This window comes from Perognathus longimembris, chromosome 23, assembly GCF_023159225.1.
Source record: "Perognathus longimembris pacificus isolate PPM17 chromosome 23, ASM2315922v1, whole genome shotgun sequence".
NCBI classification, from domain to species: domain Eukaryota; kingdom Metazoa; phylum Chordata; class Mammalia; order Rodentia; family Heteromyidae; genus Perognathus; species Perognathus longimembris.
This window is the reverse complement of record NC_063183.1, coordinates 9,867,945-9,894,909: the sequence shown is the minus strand read 5'-3', so window position 1 is coordinate 9,894,909 and position 26,965 is coordinate 9,867,945. Positions and strand designations below refer to the sequence as shown.

At 39.4% G+C, this 26,965-nt stretch overlaps 1 protein-coding gene across 1 annotated transcript in view; it reads left to right on the top strand.

Annotated features, from left to right (window-relative positions):
- Mrtfb (myocardin related transcription factor B) overlaps positions 1-26,965 on the top strand; it is a 124,588-nt gene that overhangs the window by 33,865 nt on the left and 63,758 nt on the right. Inside the window, exon 3 of the mRNA XM_048333130.1 lies at positions 16,825-17,040. Within this exon, the coding sequence (XP_048189087.1) occupies positions 16,887-17,040 (154 nt within the window). The 5' untranslated portion in view covers positions 16,825-16,886. The remainder of the gene's footprint in view (positions 1-16,824; positions 17,041-26,965) is intronic.

Genomic DNA, 26,965 nt, shown 5'->3' with positions numbered 1-26,965 from the left:
TCTGTCAATAAAAATAGTTGGTACTGGCTGTTAGTTCCTTTGGTTCTTTGGGATAAAGTACTCGCATTTGCTTTTTTGCACTGTCACAAATTCAAAGTATGATTTATACTGATAAGTTTGTGGTTGGAAACTTTAATATTGCCAAAGTCTTTCCATTTGACATCTGAATATCTCAAATTGAGTTTCTGGTAAATTTATTATTTTAAAGAGCCCTACCAGGCCATAGTACTTTACAAAGTTGGCAGCATATGGTTGATGACATAATTTATTATTCAGACTTAATGTGAGTCTTATAATGTTTTAGTGTATAACTTGTTCATTTGACCCATATGAAGAGCACTTCAGGATAGTTGTCCCTTAGCCCAAACAAACAGAACATGAATTAAGCACTTAGAATACCACTTCCTACATTTATTTAAATTTTAGGTGTGAAGTACCTTCCAGACCATCAGAAGGAGTCCAGCTTCAAATGAGTTTGAATTGGTTTCCTCCCCACAGTGTGGTATGCAATGCTAGGTGCTTGGTGTTCCTGTTGGCTTAGTGCTTTGGTTTGGTTGTCTCCCACCCTCAGCTTTTCACCATTCTTTCCTCTCTCTGGTTGGCTTCAGTTTACTTCTTTCCTCTTCTACCCCCCTTGGACCAAAAGGCTCTAATTGTACTTCAGATCTTAGCTTATTTTCATGACCTGTAGACTCTTTCTTTCTGCCTGTGTTGGCCCCTCTGCCGCTGGAGGCTATGATCACCATGCTTTCTCATCGTGGCTTACTACCCCTTGCTGTAGTCAAATAACCTGTGCCTAGCAATCCTGTAAGGTCCACAGCCTCCTAGAGACCTCTTGTTGGTTGTGCTAATTGTTGCATTTTCAGCACCTAGGATAGATAGTACCTGGCTCTTCACATACTTTCTGAATGAAGGGAGTGAATGGGAGTCCCAAGTTGTTGCCTCCTCATTGCCAACACAGCTGTGACTGCTATGGTTTGCAGCACTGCTGGACACGAGTTGCTGATGAACCGTGGGCCCCTCTGTCTGCCACTCCCCCATCTTCCTTCTGCAGAAGAACCCAGGATCCTGAAGTGTCTGGGCATGGCTTTGTGCACTCTGTCTAGATGTATTTAACTTATGGATCTTGAACTTCTTACAATAAGGTATCAAATTGTGTATTTCTGTCACTTAAAAAATTTAATACAGGGCTGGGGATATGGCCTAGTGGCAAGAGTGCTTGCCTCGTATACATGAGGCCCTGGGTTCAATTCCCCAGCACCACATATACAGAAAACGGCCAGAAGTGGCGCTGTGACTCAAGTGGCAGAGTGCTAGCCTTGAGCAAGAAGAAGCCAGGGACAGTGCTCAGGCCCTGAGTCCAAGCCCCAGGACTGGCAAAAAAAAAAAAAAAAGAATTAATACAATGTATGGAGATATATTTGTGTAGAAGCGGAGCAATAATTCCTTCGTTTTTGCTGTATGGTATCTTAAGATTTTATTCTTCAATTCTATCAATAAAAGTTCTGATTCTGTACTTTGCTGTTAGACAACACTAATGTGAACATTGTAGTGCCTGTTTTCTAATAAATATGTATTTTGACAGCTTCTCCAGAGTTTACCTGAACATTATTATTATTGTTGTTGTTATGTACAGTGCTAGGGATTGAAACCAGGGCCTTGTGCATGCTAAACAAGAGCTCTACCAAGGAGCTATGCTCCTGGCCCTTCCACAATTTGTACCTAGAGGTGGAATTACTGATGCATAAGATATCTGTGTCCTCACCCTAACTCAATGTTACCAGATCGTTTTCCACAGTAGCCTTTGAAATTTCAACCCCTAACAGCTCTATATGTGAGAACGTTCCTCTTGCCTCATGTTGTTGGCAAGCTTTGGTATTGTCAGACTTTTGAAATATATCATTTTTTATGTTTGACTATTGCAGTTTCTTCTTTTGTGTCTGTTCTTTATTTGTATTTTTTCCCATGTATTTTTAGATCTTTATGTATTCAAGATTAATTTCTTATCGATATTTTACATTTTGATATATTTCACATACTTCATATATGTTCTCTGCAAGTGGCTTATCTTTTCATTTTGTGTTATGCTGTACTGTATGACATTTTTATATTTCAGTCAAGTCATACTTATCAGTCTGTGTACTTAGGGTGGGTGTTTTTTGCATCATGCTTTATGCCTCCATACTCTTAAGTATTTTCGGGTCACATAGATCATAATATGTCCTCATCCAAAAAATTTTTCCTGCATTAATCTAATCCACATGGAATTCATTTTTCTGTGTGGTATGAGATGGAGAACAATATTCCATGCAAGTAAACTAATTGCATAAGCCAGCATTACTGATTTCATAGTTTGTCTTTCCCCTCTGATTTGTGATGCTGCTATGTCATGTATTTGGATTGCTCAGTATGCACCGGTCCATTTCACTGGGTTGTAGTATCCCCTGGGTCACTTCTACGCCATCTTAATTGCCATGGCTTTTTACATGTCCACATTATTCATGGCCTGTAGTGAGGGCCTTGAATGGATACTGATGGTGGGATGCTGATTGTGAAGGACATCAGTGAGTGGTTGCACTAGGGAAATTGCTTTTTCTTGGTATTATGTGGGCTTTGTACAGACATCAGGACTGAGGCTGTGATCTTTGGCTGCAAACCAGTGACATTTTCAAAGGGAGCTAAATCTTGAGACATTATTATGTGTTACCTATAAACTTGTGTGTACTTTTTTCCCTGAAGATCTTTCAGTGAACTCTTGTTTTAAACTGTGACTTGTCTAAAATATCACCAGATGCCTCAAATTTCTGCTACATCAGAAAGCCCTGACAGCCAGGTGCTGGTGGCTTACACCTGTAATCTTAGCTACTCAGGAGGCTGAGATCTGAGGATTGCAGTTCAAAGCCAGCCAGGGCAGGGCAGGAAAGTCTGTGGGACTCTTCTCTCCAATTAACCACCATAAAATGGGAAGTGGCACTGTGGCTTAAGTGGTAGAGAGCTAGCCTTGAACTAAATTGCTCAGGGACAGCACCCAGACCCAGAGTTCAAGCCCCACAACTGACAAAGAAAGAAAAAGCTCTGACAGTTGGTTACTGTGAATGTTCTTGCTTCTGTATTACAGTCTTCATGTGAAAACTGGTTCTCAGCATTGCCATTTTCTTTTTCAGTTCACAGGGCTTTTTGTTTTTAAGCTTTAGGCTTATTTTTTTCCCCTTCTACTTTGTACTGAATTGAATCAGAAATGATTGCTATTTTTAAACACCATTATTCTTTTGAAGAAAAGCTTCAGTTTAAAATGTTTGTTGGAACTGCAAGGGGTTTCTGTCAACTGCTCCACTTCAACTAAGAAAGAATGAGTAACAAGATCTTTTTTAGATTTCAGAGAACAAGAGCGATGTCACGATGCTCCAAACTCATGTCGTCGTCTTCTTTATTTTGGTGGCATTTGAACTTTCACTAAGCAGACCTGCGTAAGAGTCAAATAACTTAGAGAAAGTTGTCTAGTCCGCAAGTTATTAAGGCCTTATGAAACCTCTGGTATTTATGTGGTGGTGGTGGCTGGGGGGTGGGGGGGAGGAAGCATTAAAAAAGATGGAGACTGAGAAAACTCCAAAAGTAATTTTGTGTTCAGATTAAAAATCTCTTTATTCCCTACTGGTTCATTATAAAAATGTTACATAATGTTAACAGCATAGGACTAGCATTGTCTAAAGCAGCCTTCTGTGCTGCTGGCCACGTCCTATATGACGTGGCGCCTCTTAGCCACGTGCAGTCACCTGCTGAGCACTTCAAATGTTTGAGACTGTCGTGAGTGTGGGACTGAATTTCTTACTTGATCTAGTCTGATTGGTTTATGTTTAATGGACACATGATAGCTAGCTACTGTGTGGCATGGTGCTTGGTGTATGTCACTGTCTGTCTGTCAGTTTTCTCTACGTTTCCTCTCATTGTCCCTGTGTCATCCCTTTTTTTCTTATCTCTGTTTCTTTGTCAGGCAGTACTCATATACTTACTGTCCCTTCCTGGCCTCACCTGCCAGCCCACCTCTACTCTACCTGACCACTTTAGTCTCTTATTCTCTCTGTTGTGTATGTGTGTATGTGTATGTGTATGTGTGTGTTGCACATTTCATACCCTCTCCTTAATTACATATAAAGCACACTTTCCTTTTCAGTTAATATAGATCCATTTCATTCTTGTCAATTCTGGTATCATTTCAATGGGCTGAAGGTAGCAGCATTTTTTGAAACTTACTGATGGGTAGTAGGTTGTTTTAGCTTTTCCCTATTGATCCTATTTAACCACTACATGTTTTTATTTGTATATGTTGTTCTTTCTTGTGTGCTCTTTGATAAGCTTACAGGAATGTACTGGGTTGATTTATTCAAAACTGTCAAATTTGCCTTCTCATTTGTACTTTGGCACCTATTGGAATTTCCTTCAAATGTCAAATAAAAGGGCTGGGAATGTGGCTTAGTGGTAGAGTGCTTGCCTAGTATGCATGAAGCCCTGGATTCAATTCCTCAGTACCATATAAATAGAAAAGGCTGGAAGTGACACTGTGGCTCAATTGGTAGAATGCTATCCTTGAGCAAAAAGAAAGCAGGGACAGTGCTCAGGCCCTGAGTTCAAGCCCCAGGACTGCAAAAGATAGCACTGGATAGATATATAAATGGACATGTTAAATTGTAAATCCTTTATACAATCTTCTGAAGTTTAAAGCAATAAAAATATGAAAGAAAATTGCAATATAATAGCTGGTGGCTCGTGTCTGTAATCTTAGCTACTCAGGAGGCTAAGATCTGAGGATCAAGGTTCAAAGCCAGCCCAGGCAGGAAAATGTGAGACTTATCTCCAGTTAATCACCAGAAAACCAGAAGTGGTGCTTTGGGTCAAGTGATAGAGCACTAGCCTTGAGCTAGTGCTCAGCACTAGCTCAGCACCCAGGTCTTGAATTCAACCCCCATGACCAGCAAAAAGAAAAAAGTCAAATGAAGACACCTCTCCCTCAGAATCTTTGCTGCAGCCTGAAGGGCCGTGCTACCCTTGGCAGTCTGTGCCAGTACTACCAACAGGGTGACTGCTAGCTATCCAGTGTGCTGAGAAGAAGGAGGAGCTGCGATGGTGTGTCCATGCAGTCTGTTTGGAGAGGTGACAGGCCACAGCTGCGCTGTTTCTGGAGGCCACTGTGACATGTGTGTATGAAATGGCAACACCAGGCCCACCCGTGGCCCAGCCCTCCAGAAGGAACATAAAATGTGTCGTGACAAAGAGAGTGGTCATGCTGGACAGAGGGTATGGCAGGAGGGCCGAGGTTGAGGGCACTAGGTGACAGTGGGCAGATAACACCTCAGTTTTGTCCAGTGAGTAATTTAGAAAAACACTTGTAGAAGTTTTCTGAAAATACTGTCATCAGTTGCCTGATTAAAAAATTTCTTAAGTCTCTTTTCTTTTAAAATAACTCATTCGAGCCAGGCACCCATGGCTGACACCTATAATCCTAGCTACTCTGGAGGCTGGGACCTGGAGGGTAGCAGTTTGAGGCCAACTTAGGCAGAAACATCTGCAAGATTCCATCTCGAATTAACAACAAAACTGGTTATCTAGCTGGGCTAGATAGAGACATGGCTCAAGTGGTAGAACACCAGCTGTGCTTACACACTGAGTCAGGCCCTAAGATCAAGTCTCACTATCAGCAATAAATAAAAATAATATAAAATAATTCATTTAATGAGATTGCGTGCGCTAGTTACTTTTCTCATTTAGCAAATATATTCAAGGATTAAATCTGTTCTATAAAATTTATAATATGCTGAGTGATGCTCTGAGTAATGATTATAGGGTTTTTAATCTTTTAAGTATAACACCAAGAGGACACTGTCAGTATAGTGATATATCTGTAGGAAATAATTAAAATAATGCAGCTTGGGGGAAAAAAAGGGATGCCTTTCACTTCACTAGTTTAGTCCTCTTCAGCACAGATATCAGAAATCATAACTAAATCTTTTATTTTATTATTTTTTTTTGGCAGTCGTGGGGCTTGAACTCAGGACCTGGGCTCTGTCCCTGAACTCTTTTTGCTCAAGGCTAGCACTCTGCCACTTGAGCCACAGTGCCCCTTCTAGTTTTTGAATGGTTAATTGGAGATAAGAGTCTCCCAGGGACTTTTCTGCCTGGAGTGGCTTTGAACCACAGTCCCCGATCTTAGCCTCCTGAGTAGCTAAGATTGCAGGCACGAGCTATTGATACCCAGTTAAATAATTATATTTAAGGGCTAAGTTCAAATTCCTGAGCTGCTCTGACTGAGGAGAAACCAAAGATAATGTAACAAGGAATAAAAAGTACATGGGACAGTTTTACCCATTGATCTAAACTGTGGGAAAATTTTATAGTCTACCAAAATTAATTTGGATGCCAAAGTGTGTGTTGTTGTTGTTGTTGGTGGTGGTGGTGGTGGTGGTGGTGGTGGTGTGTGTGTGTATGTATGTATGTGTGTGTGTGTATGTGTATGTACACGTGTACGAGTACATGTGCATTCATGCTGATCCTGGGGCTTGAATTCAGGCTCTCATGCTCTTGCTTGATTGTTTTCACTTAGTGATTGGCATTGTGCTGTTTGAGCTGTGCCTTCATTTCCTGGGTCCCTAGTTTTAAGAAGTAACTTTAGGAAGAGTGCTTTTCTTGGTAGATATTTCCTTAAAAAGTTTTAGCTTTTACAGATAGCCACGTTATGTTATCAAATGTCTTAGAACCCAAATACTTGTTAAATCCCCAAGTTGGTGAAACAATGGAAAACATAAATATGAATTTCAGTGTCTGTTATTTTAGAGCTAGTCTGTCATGTGCTCATCTTGATGAAATTTCAAGCCCTATTGTCATTATTCATCAGAATATTTTCTGTGTGTGTGTCAGAACAGTTGGTAGGGATGAACTTTTTTAAAATTTTGAAGTTTGAAGTATAATTAGAAAGTCAAGAGAAACTAGAAATGAGGTTTGACATGCAGTTAGAAAAAATTTAAGTAATTGTGCTTTTTGTGTTATTTCGCATAAGAGATACAGGGAACATGGAATATGGTACTTGAAATAATAACACTAACTCTTCCCGTTATTGACACTGATTTATTCAAACCTCTGCCATGCACCACAAGTGGGTTTCTTACACTTCTTCCATCAGCCCATGAAGTAAACACTTCTGTTGCCCTTGTTTTAACTAAAGATCTTGTGGTTGAAAGGTATAAGTGGTGACCTGTTGTACTTGCTGGGGAGTTTGAGAGCTAGATTGTGAGACCAGGCAGCCAGAGAGAGAGCTTTCCTTCTCTCAGTTCCAGAATGCTGTAGGTGACACACATCTGAGTGGGGCATCAACCAGGGGATACAACAATGGCAATGAAGCCAAGAGGCACCGAAAGTATCCTCAGGGCCAAGCATGAAGGCTTAAAGAGGCCAACTAAACCTCCCTCAGTTCTGCTGCCCAAAACTCGGGAGGCTCCAGTGTGAATGATGGTGCAACATCAACTTAGGAGCAATTTTATTAGTTGATTAAGATTTCTCTAGTTGAATTTAGTTCTAGTTTAATCAGTGATTAACATGAATATATAAAAGGCAAACAAGTTTTAGATGAAACAAAGCTGAGTACTGTCAATGACAAGATGAAGGAATGTTCCAAAGATCTTGATTTGAGTTGGAGTACATTTATACATTCCAAGACAGTAATGACACTAAATGTCCCCTCAAGCCTCTGCCAGTTACTTCATTACACTCTCCAGCTCACACACAGCCAAGAGGCGTACCTCTGTGCATGTGGATGAGAGATAACTGCACAATCAGAAATGTCCTAAATATGTGCATACAGACACATACATGAACATAGACACTCTTGCTAAAATGAAACTCTAGACATACACATACATATTCTTCTTTTCTCCTTTTATTGCCACTTAGCAACACAATTTATTTTCCCTATCAGTTTCACATGAACAGCGTTTCCTCATCCTTCTGAGTGATATAATAACGCGTAGATTTATAATCATTTAAACCTATCTTCAGTTGATCATGACTAAAATATTTCTAATTGTTTGTTGTTAGGAACCATACTTTAGTGAATTGTCTCATATAATACTATTATCTTAAATTTATTTGACTTTTTGCATTTTTTATCTGTTGTACAAGTGGGTTTCATTTTGATATACTTGTGTAGGCATGCAGTGTACCTTGATCAGACTTACCCCCTCCGTCATTCTCCATTCCTTCCCCTGCTTTTGAAACCAATCTCCACAAGCGTCATTGTTCTGTTTTCACACATTTGTATAAAGTATTTTGATCCTATTCACCCTCCTTTGTCCTTTCTCTTCCATTAGTGCCCCCACACCAGACAGAACTTATTTTACATTCCTCTCATTCTTTTTTTTTTTTTTTTTTTGGTCAAGGGGCGTGAACTCAGGGCCTTGGTGCTGTCCCTGAGCTCTTTTGCTCAAGGCTAGTGCTCTACCATTTTGAACCATTGCTCCACTTCTAGTTTTTGAGTGGTTCATTGGAGATTGAGTCTCACAGGGACTTTTCTGCCTGGGCTGGCTTTGAACCACAATCCTCAGATCTCTTCCTGAGTAGCTAGAATTACAGCCATGAGCCACCAGCACCTGGCTCCTTTCATTCTTTTTTTTTTTTTTTTTTTGCCAGTCCTGGGGCTTGAACTCAGGGCCCTAGCACTGTCCCTGAGCTTCTTTTGCTCAAGGCAAGTGCTCTACCACTTGAGCCACAGAGCTGCTTCCTGCTTTTTCTGTTTATGTGATACTGAGGAATCGAACCCAGAGCTTCATGAATGCTAGGCAAGCACCTTACCACTATGCCACATTCCCAGCCCTTTCATTCATTTTTAAGTGTATATTGTCTCAAGGATTTTCAGCGTGGTATATCACTCATGCATTTACAGTACTTTAATCAGACTGACCTCTTACTCACATGTTCCTCTTCTCATTCTCTCCTGCCTCTATAATTCAGCAGCTTTCAGTGACAAGCTGTTTGGATTTATTTCTAGGCTTTCTGTTCCATTCGTATCTAGTTTTGTGCCAATACCATGCTGTTTTTGTTTCTATGGCTCTGTGGTATAATTTGAGGTCTTTCAGTCTCCTTTTCAGTGTTTAATAGCTTTCACTGTAGAAGTCTTCCAATTCTTTGCTTAAGTTTATTCCTAGATACTTTGGGGACGGAGGGGAGTGCTGATTATTATGAGTGGAATTGTTCTCTATTTCTCAGCCTGCTCATTGTATATGGAAAAGTTACTGATTATGTGTGTTGCTGGAGGTGTTCATCAGATTTAGGGATTTTGGAATAGAATCTTTAAGGTCTTTTAGGTATAGGATCGCATCATTTCCAAATTGGGAATGGTAAAGATCAGAGCAGAAATTAATGAGATAGAGACTTCAAAACTATAGAAAGAACAAATGAAACTAAAAATGGTTTATTGAAAAGATAATTAAGGTTGATAAACCATTGGCATTCTGACTAAAAAGAGGAGGAAATAACTTAAATAAGATGAAAATGAGGATACCACAACAAATACCAATGAAATCCAGAAGACTATGAGAAGACTATGTTCCAATGAGCCAGAAAATCCAGAAGAAATGGATACATTCTAGATGCACTTAACTTACCAAAATTGAGCCAAGAAGACACAAATCACTGAAATAGAACTATAACAGCATAACAGCAGAGATTAGAGCAGTAAATAGTTTCCCCACAAATAACACTAGGGCTCAAATGGATTTAGTGCCAGATTCTACTAGACCTTTAAGGAAGAACTGCATCAATAATCCTTAGACATTTCTATGATATAGAAAGAGAAGAAAACACTACCAAACCCATTCTATGAAGGCTTTATTGTACTCATTGTGGACAGGGACACAACAACAACAAAAATAGAGAATTATTGACCAACCTCTTTGATGAGTGTAGACACAGAAATTCTCAATAAAATATTCACATAACAAAATTTAACCATCACATCAAAAGGATTATACACTATGATCAAGTTTGTTTTATTACAGGCATGCAAGGTTGGTTCAATATATGTAAATCAATAAATGTAATTCAGCACATAAACAGAACCAGTGACAAGAATGATGATTATTTCAACTGACTCAGAAAGTACCTTTGACAAAATTCAACATCCTTTTTTATGATAAAAGCTCTGAAAAAACTAGGAATAGAAGAAATGTGCCTGTACATAACATCATACTAAACAGGCAAAAACAATAATTCCCTCTAAAGAATAAGCTAAGGAATAAGTCTAATTCTGTTTGTACATACCCTAGTCAGAGGACTCTGTTCTGGGTCTCATAAGGAAGAGATTTTATCAAACTGTCCTTTAATCCAGAATATATGATCGGAATTTTAAGAGTAAAAGTGTATTTTATTTATTTACTGCCAGACCTGGGGCTTTAACTTAGGGCCTGGGCATTGTCCCTGAGCTGCTTGTGCTCAAGGCTAGCACTCTACCACTTGAGCCACAGTGCTACTTCCTGCCTTTTCTGTGTATGGGGTACTGAGGACTCGAACCCAAAGCTTCATGCATGCTAGGCAAGAGTACTCTACCACTAAACCACATTCGCAGGCCTAAAAGTGTATTTTAAAGTAAGAAACATTTGGGATTAACTAGTATGAATGCCACATATGAAGCATTAAAATGTATATTATATTGCTTTGTGAAAAGTTTAGAATTTTAAGAGTGTCTTAATCTAGCGAAATAACATCCATAATAAGCCAGTCTCCATCTTAATAACCTAGAAAAAGTGGATAAACTAAGAAAAATAGAAGGAAATAATAAGAATTAGAGTTGAAATTAAGGGTCAGTGCCCAGGCCCTGAGTTCAAGTCCCAGTACCAACACCAGAAAATAAAGCATCCAGATTGGAAAGGAAGAAGGAAAACTGTCACTGTTTGCATATGACATCTGTTGTATTAAAATCCTTAAAATTTTTAAAAATCACATTAAAGCCAATAAAGTGGTTCAGCAAGGTTGCAGGATGCAAAGTTAATATGCACATTGTGTTGTTTTTATTTGTATAGCAGTGAGCAATTACAAAGAAATTAAAAAGGTTTAAAAAGGCTCATTATAGTAGCATCCAAAACATCAGGTAGCTCAATTCAACCATAGACATATGGTGAGACTTACATACTATAACAAGACAAGTGAAAAGAAATGAAAGGTGACCTAAACAAAATTCCATGTTTGTAGGTTGGAAGACATTATTAAGATGGCAGCATTGTCACATTGATCTAGAGGTTCGACATAATGCCTGCCAAAGTCCCAGTGGCTGATTTTGTAGAAATGGAGACATTAAGGATCATATAGAAATACAGTTTGCCAAACAATTCACTGGTTATGTGAGTACTGAAGAAACTAAATCTCAAGTTGTAGAGCATCTGCCTAGCAATCATGAGGCATGGTGTTCAAATCCCATTAGTGGGGGAAAAAAGACATAAAGAACTGAATTACAACTAGAACTCCTGGTTTCAGTACATTTGTTTAACTTTTGTTTAGTTAGGATATTTCAGACAAATCAGGCTTTGGGCTCGTTCCAGTGTATTTTAAGCTTAAGCTCTGTTTATTGCTAATATCACAATTAAAAAACTAGAAAACAAAAGAGACTTCCCTCTTTCTAGTTTTTCTTTCCCTTTCTTTTTCTCCCTTTTTTCCCTCCTTCCTTCTTTCCTACTTTCCAGAACTTTGAAATAGGAATACAAAGTGTCTTATTTACTAAATAACTAATATTTGTTATCTTTGTATTTGCTAAATGTGAAAGTTGTTTCATTCCAATTTAGAATTCATTTTCTTATCAGTTCTTTAAGAATCATTTATTATAAATGAAATTTGGAAAACAGAGCTATTCAAGCTAAAAGGACTTTGATTGGAGGCGTTTTACTTTGAGAACAAAGAACATCGTTTTAGTTGTGTCTGTTTGTGTAGCATTTTAAAAGCCATGTGTATTTTAAACTTCTGTTAACTCAAAACTATATTTATAGGTGGATCGTAGTGAATATCTCAAAATACGGTTTACTTAAGTTAGTAAGAATGCATCATTTGTGAGGGTCATTGTGTGGTTGGTTTTGTGCTGTGCTCATTTAGTAAATACATTTAAAAACAGGTCATCCCTTACAGGGCACTGGTGACTCTCTTCTGTAAATCCTAGCTACTCAGGAGGCTGAGCTCTAAGGATTGAGGTTCAAAACCAGCCCAAGCAGAAAAATAAGTGACTTTTATCTCCAGTTAACCACCAGAAAAACAGAGTGGAGCTGTGGCTCAGAGTGGTGGAATGCTAGCCTTGAGCAAAAGAGCTCAGGGGCTGCTCCCAGGCCTTAAGTTCAAGCTCCATGACCAACAAAAACCCCAAATCATCCCATTAACATACCTTAGAACCCCAACAATCACTTCTAGCACAGAAGTGCTATTATGTAAGTTTTCTATACATCATTATAGTATATATCATTACTCTTCGGTATGTTCGTAGTACATTTTTGTCATGTATTTAATGGCTATACGTGAAATCTAACTGCTACAAATAATTTTAAAGGCTGATATTTAGAAGCTGTTTATTTGTAAGAATTATATCTTCTCCAAAGACATCCTATTATGTGTAGTCCATGCATAGTGTAGATTTTATTTCTTCCCATGTTTAATTGCAGTAATGATGTGAACACTCTGCTAAATTGTAGCAATGGGTGGAGGGGGTTTTCTTCAGCTGCCAGGAGCTCCTTATAAGCACCGCTGTGTCCCACCTGCCTGCTGGCAGGGCAACTGGAGCCCAGCACCGTGCCTGAGAATACACCCAGCCTTCCGTACCTGTGCTAGTACTTACTAATACATGGGCTGCATGACACCTCCATCTCCCTCTTCCCACTATTCCTCCCCACTCTCCAAGCCTGTCTCTCCTCATTCTTTGTTCCATTGTATTTGTATCTTGGCAAATCTATGTTCTGTTTTTATGGAAGGGGAATATGGGCCCTAAATTGGTAACCTGGTTTTGATACCGCTATCATAATTTTGGTTGCATTCTTTTTTTGTTTTTACACATAGACTGTAGTAATTCGCCTCTTTCCTCTCCCACTCTTTGGACAAATGATTTATTTTATGTTTAAGGGGTTCCACTGAGTCAATGTGATTCTCAACTCTGACTACACATAAGACCCCTCTGCAGTTTACTGACTTACTGCAGTTAAATCTCTAAAGACTCTTCCCTCCCTGTCAGGGTTCAAATCCCAGTATAGAGGGAGAGAGGGTAGGAAGGAGAAAACAAATAGCAGTCTGTTAAAATAGTTTCACATAGACAGCTGATGTGATTTTATTCTTACATTAGTAAATCAACTGTAAACTTTCATAACAGATATTTACAAATTGCTACCAGGAATTTTGGAAGAAGAGCAGATAATGTAAAATAACTAACAGCTGACATCATCGGCATGCCTTAGCAGTGACATACAGTTCTGTTTCCCAAAAGCACATTTGACCCAAAGCTTTCTATTTGTTTGATCACAGGACTTAATGGTAAACACTCTTTCTGATATAGGGAATTATTTTCTGTATGTAGTTAACTTGGTCTTTGAATTTCTTTATCCAACTCCACTGTGTTATTTGTATTCAGAAAGTTCATTAGATTGGCTATTAGCTAGATATTTACTTAACATTTGTGATTCAGGGAGCTTTAAAGGGCAGGGACACTGGCAATAGCAAAGCATTATTGCCAAAACAATTTTTAAATTCAGTATAATCTACCTCTCTATGTTCAGTCAGTTTTATAATAAACCTCTGAAATTTAACGCTGATATCTTTGAGCTTTACTGTTCAGCATTTCTTGTACATAGCAATGATTGTAGCCATGTTATTTCCTAGTATGCCATTCATATTAGTCATTATATCATGTCCAGAGGATAGAAAGTTGCCTTTAGATTTATGTTAAATTCAAAACAAATATTTTAGCCCAATAACTCAGTATCTTCTTAAAATCATGATTCTTGGTGTTAGTCTTGCCTCAGCCAGAAAAAAAATGAGGAAATGAAGATTTTAAGAACTGGAAGTGTGGGCTAGGAATATGGCCTAGTGGCAATAGTGCTTGCCTCATATACTTGAAGCCCTGGGTTTGATTCCCCAGCACCACATATATAGAAAAAAGCCAGAAGTGGTGCTGTGGCTCAAGTGGCAGAGTGCTAGCCTTGAGCAAAAAGAAGCCAGGGACAGTGCTCAGGCTCTGAGTCCAAGCCCAGGACTGACCAAAAAACAAACAACAAAAAAAAAAACATAAGCAAGAACTGGAAGTGTAATGGCTCTTTGGTTTGTGCATTGTCTTTCTTTTTTTCTCTATATGACAGTAGTATCTGACAATGAAGTGATTTGTGAGAATAGAAGTGGTATCCCAGATTGATCCTATTGTGCTGTGCTTTAGGTTAGTGCCAGACAATATGGTGTGCCAGATAATATGGGCTGCGACTATATTATTGATATTTTTAAGGTATTGTTCTGTCAGTTGAGCCAAATTAATGTTTTGTCATTTTTTTGTCCAGTTAGAGCTAAGTGATCATTCCATGCTCATGTCTAAATTATGATCCAGTGAAGAAATCCATTCTGATATAGTTTCTTAACATCTTAATTAGTGATTCCTACACACAGCATCCCAGTTAGAGACTGTTAGAGTGATTTTATGATGAATATTGGATTTCATTTTCAAAAGAGATTGTCAAGCAGCTGCTTAAGTAGATTTTAATATGACAGCTAGCAAATTTTCAGAATATAATCCATACTTCATTAAAAATGTTCATGAATGTTAAATTATTTTTTGAAGATGTAATCTTTTCCATTTGCTTCATTTTGTAAAGATTTGCTTAGCTTATAATTTTCTTAATTTGGAGAGATGAGTGGGAGTTCAAGGCGAGCATCATGTCAAAGCATAATAAGTTGAAAAAATGTTAATATAATTTTGAGAACAAATAATACTGCCATGAAAATATATACATAAGTTTTTTGGTGCTGATTCTGAGGCTTGAACTCAGAGCATGGGCACTATCCCTGATGTTTTATACTCAACGCTAGGGCTCTACCACTTGAGCCACAGCTCCACTTCTGGCTTTTTGGTGATTAATTGGAAATAAGAGTGTCATGAACTTTCCTACTTAGACTGACTTTGAACTTCAGTCCTCAGGTCTCAGCCTCTTGAGTAGCTAAGATTTCAAGCATGAGCCACTGGTGCCTGGCTTATTTTTTAAATCTATGCATAGAGTATCTTTGACATCACTAGCACCAACATTTGGATATGCATCTTTCCATTATAAGGACATGATGGTACTCATATCTTAGAAAAATATGGATATGAACTGATTTGATTTTGTAGAAATAAATAATTTGAAATTGAAGTAAACAGTATTGAAAAACCTAGGAGTTCTATAGTGAAATAAATAATTTTACTTGAAATTTTAACTATTCAATACCACTTTCTGAAGTCTTCAGTACTTGATATTACAGCCTTCTTGGCTTCCTATTTGTATGACTTCATTTATAATCCATTTATCTCCACACTATTCGTGTCTTTCTAAAAGTATGTTGTTTATGAACATATATTTCTGACTTAAAAAAAATAGATTCTAGCCAGGTACTAGTGGCTCAGACCTGTAATCTTACTGTAACCCCAGCCTTTCAAAAGGCTGAGATCTGAGGATCATGGTTTGAAGCCAGCCCAGGCATGGACTCCAATAAACTATTCAGAAAAAGCCAGAAGTGGCACTGTGACTCAAGTATAATGCTAGCCTTGAACCTGAAGAGACTTTGAGACAGCACCCAGACCCTAAGTTCAAGCCCTTGGACTGACAGAAAAAAAAAACTGCCAGTCTCTTTTAATTGCAGTGTTCAGTCCCTTAACATTTAATATCATTACTGATAAGATGGATTAAGACCTTCTGTTTTACAGTTGTTTTTATAACTTTCCCTTTTTTTATTTCTCTGTTCTTCCTTCTTTTGGAGGGTTGAGGATTTTTTAATTCCTCTGTTGGTATTTTACCTAAAACACCCCCAGATCTCAGTGGTTAAAGTAAAGATATGCTTCCTTCTGGTGAATGATATGCGCTACCTGCAAGTACTGTTCCCTTCTCTTTTCACTTTGAGATGCAGCATGATGAGGGATTTTCCACCTGAAATATTGCTAGTTGTTGTAGATGTTGACTAATTTATGTGGCTTAATCTGTAGGTGTTAAGGGACTTTCAAGCCAGCTGCTTCTTTATTTTCATTAGCATTAGTTGACTTTTGTCTCATTTTAACATGCATTGAAATCTTTAGTGCATTAAAGATGAATGCTAATTGACAGTTATAGCTGTCTTTCATTCTTGGGTCAAAAGAATTATGTCTCATCTCTTTCAACTTTTACTCTTAAAGAGTAAGTTAGAGGGGCTGGGGATATAGCCTAGTGGCAAGAGTGCCTGCCTCGGATACACGAGGCCCTAGGTTCGATTCCCCAGCACCACATATACAGAAAATGGCCAGAAGCGGCGCTGTGGCTCAAGTGGCAGAGTGCTAGCCTTGAGCGGGAAGAAGCCAGGGACAGTGCTTGCCCTGAGTCCAAGGCCCAGGACTGGCCAAAAAAAAAAAAAAAAAAAAAAAGAGTAAGTTAGAGTAAATAGATTTTTAGCTGAGGAGTGCATTATTCCCACATGTATTATTCCTATTATTCTAAAAAGGGTAAATGAATTGCTAATGGTCACAGCAGTGAACTAGAAGCCTGCCCTACCACTTCTGTGAAAACTGGAGAACAGTTGGCATGCCATTTATTTACCTATACTTTGTTTTGACAGTCTCTTCAACAGGCCACAAATAAGGCTCGTCTCATACTCCCTGTTGCTAGTCTCTGGACACAATGGATCACATGGGGGCCATAGACACAGAGGATGAACCGGGACCTCTAGCGCATCTTGCACCAAGTCCTCAGAGTGAAGCTGTGGCTCACGAGTTCCAGGAGCTCTCCCTGCAGTCCAGTCAGCACTTACCCCCTCTGAACGAAAGGAAGAATGGTGAGTTCTTCAACAAGTGCAGCTGTGCTTTGATTTAGAGGCTCACCCTCCTCACAAACCCAGGATTCCAATTTGATTATTTTTTTGTCGGTTACAATCAATAGACTGCCATGGAAGAGACCTGGAGGAGCTGGATGGTTCTGAACAGTGGGCAGAATTTTACTTTCCAGTCAGTGCTCTTTAGAAAGCATTTTAGCACAGAAGATCTCATCTGGAGTGGCACTAGGCAGCCACTCCACATGCGATGCCAGGGAGTCAGACTGGGGGTCTGACTTCCCCCTCCTCCCTCCTGCTCTTCTCCAAGCTGTTGGCCCTCATTTAGACTGCTCAGTGATAACTGAGAAGGCAAGAACTTATTGTTTGAGTATTTTTATACTAGTGGGGTCAAGATCTGGCCAGAGGCTCAGGCTTTGTTATCCTTGCATATAATATAGAGTCATTTCTGTTCATTCCTTACTGGCAAAGCAAATGTTGTCACAGAGGCATCCAGCGTTTCCAGAAAACACAATGCTGTCACTTTTTCAAATAGATGAAGAGGGCTGGGAATATGGCTTAGTGGTAAAGTGCTTGCCTCAAATAGATGAAGAAAGATGATAGACACTTACTTTAGTACTAAAATGTAGATATGCTGTTATGTTAACATTGATGACGCTAAGTATACATATTGAAGCAGCAGAATTTCAAGTGGGTTACTGTATGATTCACAGTTCTAATAAGTTTTGCCATCACAAACATAGTTTCTTAATTTCAGTTTAAAGGCCAGAGAAAGGTAACTGTTCCCCTGCAGGTCCTCCTTCCCAGCCCCGGCCCTGTGTACCTTGTGACAAGTTTGGTCCTGAGTGCTTCCTAGTGGTTGTCATTATTGGCTTTATCTTATGTGGGGAAGTGGCTAGAGAGAGTTCCAGGCATTGGCCCTGGGTATGACTTTGTTTTCCCTTTGGTTCCCTTTGTATCTGATCTTGTTGTTAAGCACTGGCTTAAAGCAACATCTTGGCTAAGTTTCCATCAGGGCCTGCAGAAGGCTAAGGCCCACTAGTGATGGTGTTTGCACATTCTGCCAGTAGGAGCCTAGTTTTCCCCTTGAACAGTGGCTGAGACAAAGGACTACATTTACTGAGAAGGGACTAAATATGGTAAGATTTACATAGTACCCATGAGCCAGTAAAAGCCATAGTTAGTGCTCTAAAAGAGTACTATTAGCATAAAATCAGAATATACTACTGCGCACACACACGTCCAGCTGTGTGCAGCAGGGACGAACTCTGGTCATGTTCTTGGTGTTCTCTGTCTCCATGTCTCCCCCATGTATGCTAAGCAGCTACAGGAAATGGTTGGAATTCGGCACATCAGTGTAGCTGTACTTGTGAAGCAAGGCAATGACAGATAGGAGGATTGCTTTTTCTGCTCTTCCAGTTACTTAAAATCATGCTCAAACTCTGCACACAAACCCTTGTGATTAGTATTTACAACAATCTCTCATCAATTTCCCGTGTCTTTCTATCTGCCTCTTTTGTTTGAGTTCCAGAAATTTTTAAGTACATGCATGCTCTGACATGGAAAATTTCATACCTAAATCATAAGTACCATTTACAAAACAGTTGGCTTGTTTTTTTTTAATTTGTTGTGTAGTTATCGCTTGCATAATCTCTACAACATAATCATGTAATTTGTTTTTGATTTGTTATTGCAAGATTTTCTGGGTGTGAATTTTTGCTTTGGAATGTCACCTTTTGGTTTGTTTTCTGGTTTGATAGGTGATTGTTGGCATAGTTTAAGATGTTCTGTGCCCATAGTAAGAGCAACTCAACCTCCTTTACCTGCCTGGTTCTTAGAATTCACTACTCTTCCTTATATCTCCTCAGAGAGAAACACAGGCTCCTTTTTTAAGAAGCAAATTTTAAAAGGCTTCTTTGTAACAAGTAATTTTAAGAATGTAGCCAGGGAATAATTATTTTCTTATTTTATTTTTTGCTCCAGGCTAACACTCCACCATAGCTCCACTTCTGGCTTTTGGTGGTTAATTAGAGATTAGATTCCCAGGAACTTTCCTGCTCAGACTGGCTGGATTGGCTGGATTGGAAGCATGGTGCTCAGATCTCAGCCTCCTGAGGAGCGAGGTTAACAGGCAGCAGCCACCAGCACCAACAAGCACTGATTTATCTTTTGCAAATCTCTTTAATGTCCAGCAACAGAAACACTGCAGTTAATGTTCATGTCTGGTTTTGTATCCCTCTGTGGTGCTATCACAAACTGTGTGCCTTTAGAAAGGGCACACTATACCAATGAGCAAGTAAGAAAGAAAAGGACAAACAAATCTTACTAGTTTGTGTTTTTTTGTTTTGTTTTGTTTTTTTTGCCAGTCCTAGGCTTGGACTCAGGGCCTGAGCACTGTCCCTGGCTTCTTTTTGCTCAAGGCTAGCACTCTGCCACTTGAGCCACAGCGCCACTTCTGGCCATTTTCTATATATGTGGTGCTGGGGAATCGAACCCAGGGCTTCATGTATATGAAGCAAGCACTCTTGACACTAGACCATATTCCCAGCCCGCCAGGGAATAATTAATATATATAATTTTCTACCTTTTTTCTAATTCTCATTACTATGTTTGTATAAACTACAAACTGTGTGTTTTCTCCAAATGCTTCATTGTTCAATGTTAAGCAAGTAATATTGTGTAAGAAATCAATTAGGAGGTAATTCCTTTTTCTAATAAATGATTTCAAGAAATTTGAAGCTAGGTGCCAGTGGCTCAGGCCTGTCACCCTAGCTACTCAGGAAGCTGAGATCTGAGGATCACAGTTCAAAGCCAGCCTGGGCAGGAAAGTCCATGAGACTCTTATCTCCAATCAACTACTCAAAAAATCAGAAGTATCACTGTGGCTCAAGTGGTAGAGTGATAGCCTTGAGCACAAAGAGGTTCAGGGACAACACCCAGGCCCTGAGTTCAAGCTTCAGGAATGGAAAATTAAATAAATAAATAAATAAATAAATAATAATAGATGAATTTGAAATCTTATATTCAGGAACTCTAATTCCAGGTTCATGGTATATTAGCTATTATACATTTAACACATAAAAGCACTTCTGGACAGACACCAAAATTCTGGGTCTTTAGGGAAATGCTTATTAAAGGATATACAGAGTTTCAGTTAGAGGAATAAATTGTCCATGGTTAATAACAATGTATCATATTCATGAAAATTACTAGTAGAGTACATTGGAAGTGTCCTCACCACATAATATGATGTTGTCATGACAAATATATACTGTTTTCATCAATTAGAGCAAATAAAAATGCCAAGTAAAAACATTGAGATTTTTGACAATTATGTGAATGGAGCATTCACTCATATCAAGAAATATAGGGAAAACAAACTTTCTTATTTTAATGATTTTTTAATGTTTGATTTTCAAAGTTTTAAGTCTAATTAGTGTCAAACTTAAGTCATATAAAAATGCAGGGTCTAGCCTTAAGGTTAGTCACTACAAAACAGTGTAGCTGTTGTAGAAGAACCAGATTCAGCTCATCTACTCTTGTTATTCCTAAGCTGTGCTCTTTTCTCCAGGTGACATGGAGGCGTGTGAATCTTGGTAGGTCATCCCCTAGGTTATCATATGCTGTGTGCAGAAAGGAAGTTGACATTTAGAGAGTGACTCCAGGGTTGCCCTGTTGTATATGTATTGAGCTGAGTACTGAATGTAGAGTGGCAGGATACTCCCACGCTGCTGAACATGAAAGACAGCCACAGAGATGAGCTGCAGTTTTTCTTCATGCTGGATGTGACCAGAGCAAATAAGAGATACCAGCAACTCAGAAGAGGCTCAGCCAACTGGGAAGTTAGAGAAATAAGTAGTGTTCATTTTGACATCTTAGTCCTCTCTCTGTTTCAGTAGTGGTATTCCTTGCAATGGTCAGCACTGGGGATGAAAGGGATAAGCCATCTAGTGTTCACTTCTATTGAAGGTTTTTGACTGTTCACTGTGAAGTAACATGGTTTCAGCCTTAATAAGAAGATATTTTGTTGTTGTTTTGGCTAGTACTAGAATTTGAACTCAGGCTTTGTGCTTGCTAGCCAGGTACTTTAGCCAGGTACAGCTAAACCATGCCCTCAAGCCTTTTTACTAGTTATTTTTAAGATAAGGTATCATATTTTCCCCAGGCCAGCCTGGGCCTCAATCCTACCATTTATGCTGCCCATTGTAGCTTGGATCATAGGTGGTGCATATCACCATGCCCAGCCTTTTCTGTTGAGATAGGGTCTCCTGAACCTTTTTTTTTTTTTTTTTTGCCAGTCCTGGGGCTTGAACTCAGGGCCTGGGCGCTGTCCCTGAGCTTCTTTTGCTCAAGGATAGCACTCTACCATTTGAGCCACAGCACCACTTCTGGCTTTTTGTGTTTATGTGATACTGAGGAATCGAACCCAGGGCTTCATGCATGCTAGGCAAGCACTGTACCAATAAGCCACATTCCCAGCCCCTCTCGTGAACTTTTTGTCCAGTCTGTCTTCAAACTGTGACCTTCCTGATTCATCTCTGCCTCCTGAGTAGCTAGGAATGTAGGTGTGAGACATTACACCCAGCTTGGTATTACGAGCTACTGCAGTTAGGAGAATTAGCTTTTGGTCCTGTCTTGGCCTTTTCTCTCTTTCTTTCTTTCTTTCTTTCTTTCTTTCTTTCTTTCTTTCTTTTTTCTTTCCTTCCTTTCTTTCTAAGGTTTCTCATCCATTAAATTTATCACAGTGAATAATTTCAAACTGTCTCTTAAGTGATAACTTACTAGAGAGAAAATAACTTCCTGAAAAGTTTGTTGCACACAAGGTAGCTCTTTGCCCTGGATTCCGTACATGTATTAATAACATTATTTGCAAAAAAAAAAATTCAGAACTTTACCAGCTTGGGGAACTAAGCCAGAGACAACTGCTTGCCTCACACCTTGGAAAATGAATGACCTACATTTTACAGCTGGCCATTTCTTCAAATTTTGCTCTGAAAACACTTTCCTACTCCTCTTTGACCTGTCAGGCTTACTGTTGGTCCATATGTTTGGAAATGCACATTTGTGCCTACGTCTTAGGCAAAACTCAGTTCCTCAGAGTTGCTACAATTGATTGAAGGTTGGCCAAGGAAACAGGAAATATGTTTTTTCTGGAGCTGACAGCCAAACAGAAAACTTGCATAGTATCATAAATGTGAAGGCAATCAATAGGTGCTAAGTAGCCAAGACAGAACTATGGGATTTTAACTTGTTCTTTCTATATAACTAGAAGCAATAGAAAGAAATATTTTGCTGTAAAATGATCTTATATTATTTTTGCTGTTAACACATAGGATCATGATGTATTTAGTGGCTCAAGGACCCCATTGAACATTCTGATGCTTTTTTTTTTTTTTTTTATTGCCAGTCCTGCGGCTTGAACTCAGGGCCTGAGCACTATCCCTGGCTTCTTTTGCTCAAGGCTAGCACCTACCACTTAAGCCACTGTGCCACTTCCTGCTTTTTCTGTATATGTGGTGCTGAGGAATTGTATCCAGGGCTTCATGTATGCTAGGCAAGCACTCTACCACTAGGCCACATTCCCAGCCCTCGTTCTGATGCCTTTTGTCATTTCTCTTGTTGTTTTCAGGAGTTACACTGAAAAAATAAATATTTCTTGAATGTAATTCATCTTAGTAGATTTTTTTTTTTTGGTTGCGGGGGGGGGGGTCCAGTCATGAGGCTTGAGCTCAGCGCCTGGGCACTGTCCCTGAGCTTTTCTGCTCAAGGCTAGAACTCTACCACTTTTAGCCACAGCTCCACTTCCAGTTTTCTGGTGATTAATTGGAGATAAGTGTATTACAGACTTTCCTTCCCAGGCTGACATTGATGGTCCTCAGATCTTAGCCTCCTGAGTAGCTAGGACTACAGAGGTAAGCTACCAGGGCCCAGCTTCTTTGTATTTTTTAATCGACCTGTAGGACATATACTAAACACAATCACAAGGTACAAAAGTGAGTACAAACCTTCTGACAGCTGCATATAAGGTTCTTTCTTAATTGCAGCAGCTCTTGTTCTCTGTGTGACAATTTATCATTGGAACCCTTAAAATTCAAGAAGCCATCTAAGCATTTTAAAGATGACATACTGTCTTCAAAATGGCCTTTACAAAATCTCCCATTCAGTAACATGTTTTTGTTTCCCAAGGTAAATAAAAACCTGGCACATCTCTGTCTTCTTTTCTTCTATGCTGAGTTTCTAATTATCTAGATCATTCTGTTGTTAGTAAGGATTTCGTTTGCTTCTGTGTGTGGCTGAACACCCGAGCAGGGCAGGCTGTGTGGGAGTCGTTTTCCTCCCATCTAGCTGGCAGTGAGTATGATCTCAAAGCCAGTGTGAACACTCTCTAGCTATCTCTGGGGTGGAGGGTGAAAGAAGCTTTAATATAGCAGCTCAAAGCCTTATTCTGAGTAATTATCAGGCTTTAAACAAGGATGGCTTACAGAATAATAGTAATTAACCATTTATTTTGTTGTTGTTGTTGTTGTTGTTGTTGTTTTTGCCAGTCCTGGGGCTTGAACTCGACCTGAGCCCTATCCCTGGCTTCTTTTTGCTCAAGGCTAGCACTCTGCCACTTGAGCCACAGCACTACTTCTGGCTTTTTCTATATATATATATGTGGTGCTGAGGAATCGAACCCAGGGCTTCATGTATACGAGGCAAGCACTTTACCACTAGGCCATATTCCAAGCCCCAGTAATTAACCACTTAAACTTACAAAAATACTTACCTAAATAATTGACAAAGCTATTGTAAGGCCTATAGTCATAGAGGCACATTATTTTCTTATATAGAGATGATTGTCTTAAAATGAGAGTCCACCAAATGAATTTTGCTAGACATCCCAACTGTGGGTAAACAAAGTAATTTGTAAAGGAGCAGTCTTTGCTCTGCCTCAGAAAGCAATCATAGCATATTTAATGTACATGACTAGTTAAGAAATATCACTAGGGGCTGGGAATATGGCCTAGTGGTAAAGTGTTTGCCTTGTATACATGAAGCCCTGGGTTCGATTCCTCAGCACCACATATATAGAAAAAAGCCAGAAGTGGAGCTGTGGCTCAAAAGGTAGAGTACTAGCCCTGAGCAAAAAGAAGCCAGGGACAGTGCTCAGGCCCTGAGTCCACGCCCCAGGACTGGCAACAAAAACAAAACAAAATACAAAAGAAATATCACTAGCCAGGTGCTGGTGGCTCAAGCCTGTAATCCTAGCAACTCAGAAGGCTAAGATCTGGAGGAAGGGAGGATTACTAAAGTATAACTTCCTAGTTACTAGACATCTCAAAACTTCTTGGAATTGAATAATTTACTATCGGTGTCTTTGCTGGGCTGAGGGATCTAGTAAAATTAACTTGTGTCTCTGTTTACTTATGTTTGCCACCTGACCTAACCACAGGGCAAGAGAAACTCTAGGCTTTATCATACCTAAAAAGCAGCCTGTTAACTATGGGGACTGTCCTGGGGAAATGTGACCGATAATTACTTATCCCTTTGTTATCTGGCTTATATTTTAAGACATCACTATTGTACTATTACGACAGAAAACAACAATGTAAATATGTTAGAATGACAAATGTATTAGATATTTATCTGGTTTGTAATGACTAATCACATAAAGTAGTAAGCTGATTTGATACCCAATGTTTTTCTATCTCCTTTAATTGATCTGTACTATTGGCTCTCCTGCCCTCACCTGCTGCCCTCCTATTAACAGGAAGTGTAGTCTTGTGGGAGTCAGGACTCCAGCCTCCTCTGCTGGCTCAGCCTGTGAGCGTGGGTAAGTCTGAGATGCGCTCCGTGGCCATGTGACCATTGCAGTGTCCGTATGGGAGCTTCTGGCCCATGTGTCTTCTTCTGGCTGCTGGTCATTGCATCATGTGCTCTTCATGTCCCTCTCTCACCTTGTGGCACAGAGAAATATGCCTCCATCGCGGTGGCTGATGGAATGTTTGTAGGTCCCAGTTAGTCCTGTTGCTGTTTAAACACAGTCCTTGCGGAATCATTAGACATACATGCCAGCTCTCTCAATTCATCAGACTTCCCTCCATTCTTAAAGGGAAGTAGAAATTGCTTCAATTTATATTACTCTCCAAAATAATGTGTCTAATTTAGAATATGCAATATTTTCCTATTACTGGTTTTCAAGAGTTGGCAGGTATGTGTTGTTTTTATAGTAGCATCAGAGTACCAGTTAAAAAGGCAATATTTCAGCTTTTTTAAAGTCCAAATTGTTTATGTTCTTTTACGGTCATGTATGTTTTTGTTTTCATTAAGAAAATGCTAATGTCTGTATTCACTAGCTTAAAATTTTGACATACAATATCTGTGTTTAATAGAAGCCTAACAAGGAAAGCAATACAGTCTGACCATTTGTCTTTGGTGTCAAGTGCCAGGACAGTCAGTCAGCACACCAGACTCAGTGCTTAGCAAACACCTTGATCCTGACAGCAGGAAGATATTGATCAACACCATCAAGTATTAGAGATAAGAAACATTTGCTGTATCAAATACTCCATTCTCTCAAACTATTAAAAAATTGGTGTTCCAAGGATGCAAATAAGGATATTTTCATTATCATTAGGAATAACATTTGTTGAGTGATCATTACATCTCTTACCTTAAAATAATCTCTAGCTTTTATGCCTCTGGTACAAAGTTGGCATTTCAAAAATGAATTGACTCATAAAATTATTACATAGATCTTTAAAGGTATCTCCCCTGACCTTATCCAGAAAATTTAATTTGGAGTTGGTACTTACAGATGACTGAGAAGAACATAGGACCTTATACATACTAGATGGGTTCTCCACCACTGAGCTGTATCCCTGTATCCCTAATGCCCAATACCTAGTTCAAAGGAGAGGGCTCTCCCAAGGTTGGACTCTATAGGCCTCCTTTCAACCAGCTTCTTCTAGAGAGATAATTGTAGGCTAAGAGATGCAATGGTCATTTGGCTGTTGGGAGAACAACTGAGATAAACCATGAAAAGTGACTAGTGCCCACATGGCTGATGGAAAGCACTTGGCCCCTGCAATGGTTACCCAGCCTTGTGTGCTTGATCCACATGTGCCAAGAAGGTGGCCCCATGCACAGAGGCCACCTTGGCTGAGTCTTGGTTCTGACCTCACCATTACTTGCTGGGATTTTTCTGCCTTTGCCCCCATTTGCTCATCTTCAAATTGGGGGGTCATGCCTCAACAAGTAGGTAAGTTCATCTCTGTTAGGTATTAGTACAGAGCACAGAGTTAGCATTTGAATTGAAATATTTATTTCAATAATTCCAGTAAATTTTGCCCCTATTCCATGAGTATTTCTTTGTACAGAAATCAGACTGACTTAGTATTTCTTAATGTGTCTCATATCCCGTCATAGTATTTGAAGAGCAGCTTATCTGATGAGCTCTGAGCAGGCCTGGCGGTAGGCATGGGTTTCCCATGAAGTTCGTCTCCTATGGGTACTGCCAGTTCCCACAATCCTCACATTCTCTGGGCATCAGTCAGTGTCTACAAGGAAAGATTTTCCAATAGTAAGGCATGTGAAAAGACAAACAGGCCAAACTCAGAGCCCTCTAGGGACTCTGACCTCCAAAACAAGACTCCATTCTGACATTTTCACAGGCTGCTTGAAGGAATTCCAGTAGGGTCATTCCATTTGGTAAACTCCTGAACAGACCCTCCGTCATCAGGGGCTGATTTATAGGTTTCCTTCTTCTCTCCTTGTTCCAGGAAGTTAGAAAGTAGATATGATTGCTGAGACTCCTAAGGCATGAGAGACATATGAGAAGTACTGTACAGAAGACCTGGGATTTGGAAACAATAAAAGTTACCATGTTTCAAGAGATCTCTTATTCTATGTCATTTTCTGCATTCTTTATCGTTTTCATTTTGATTCC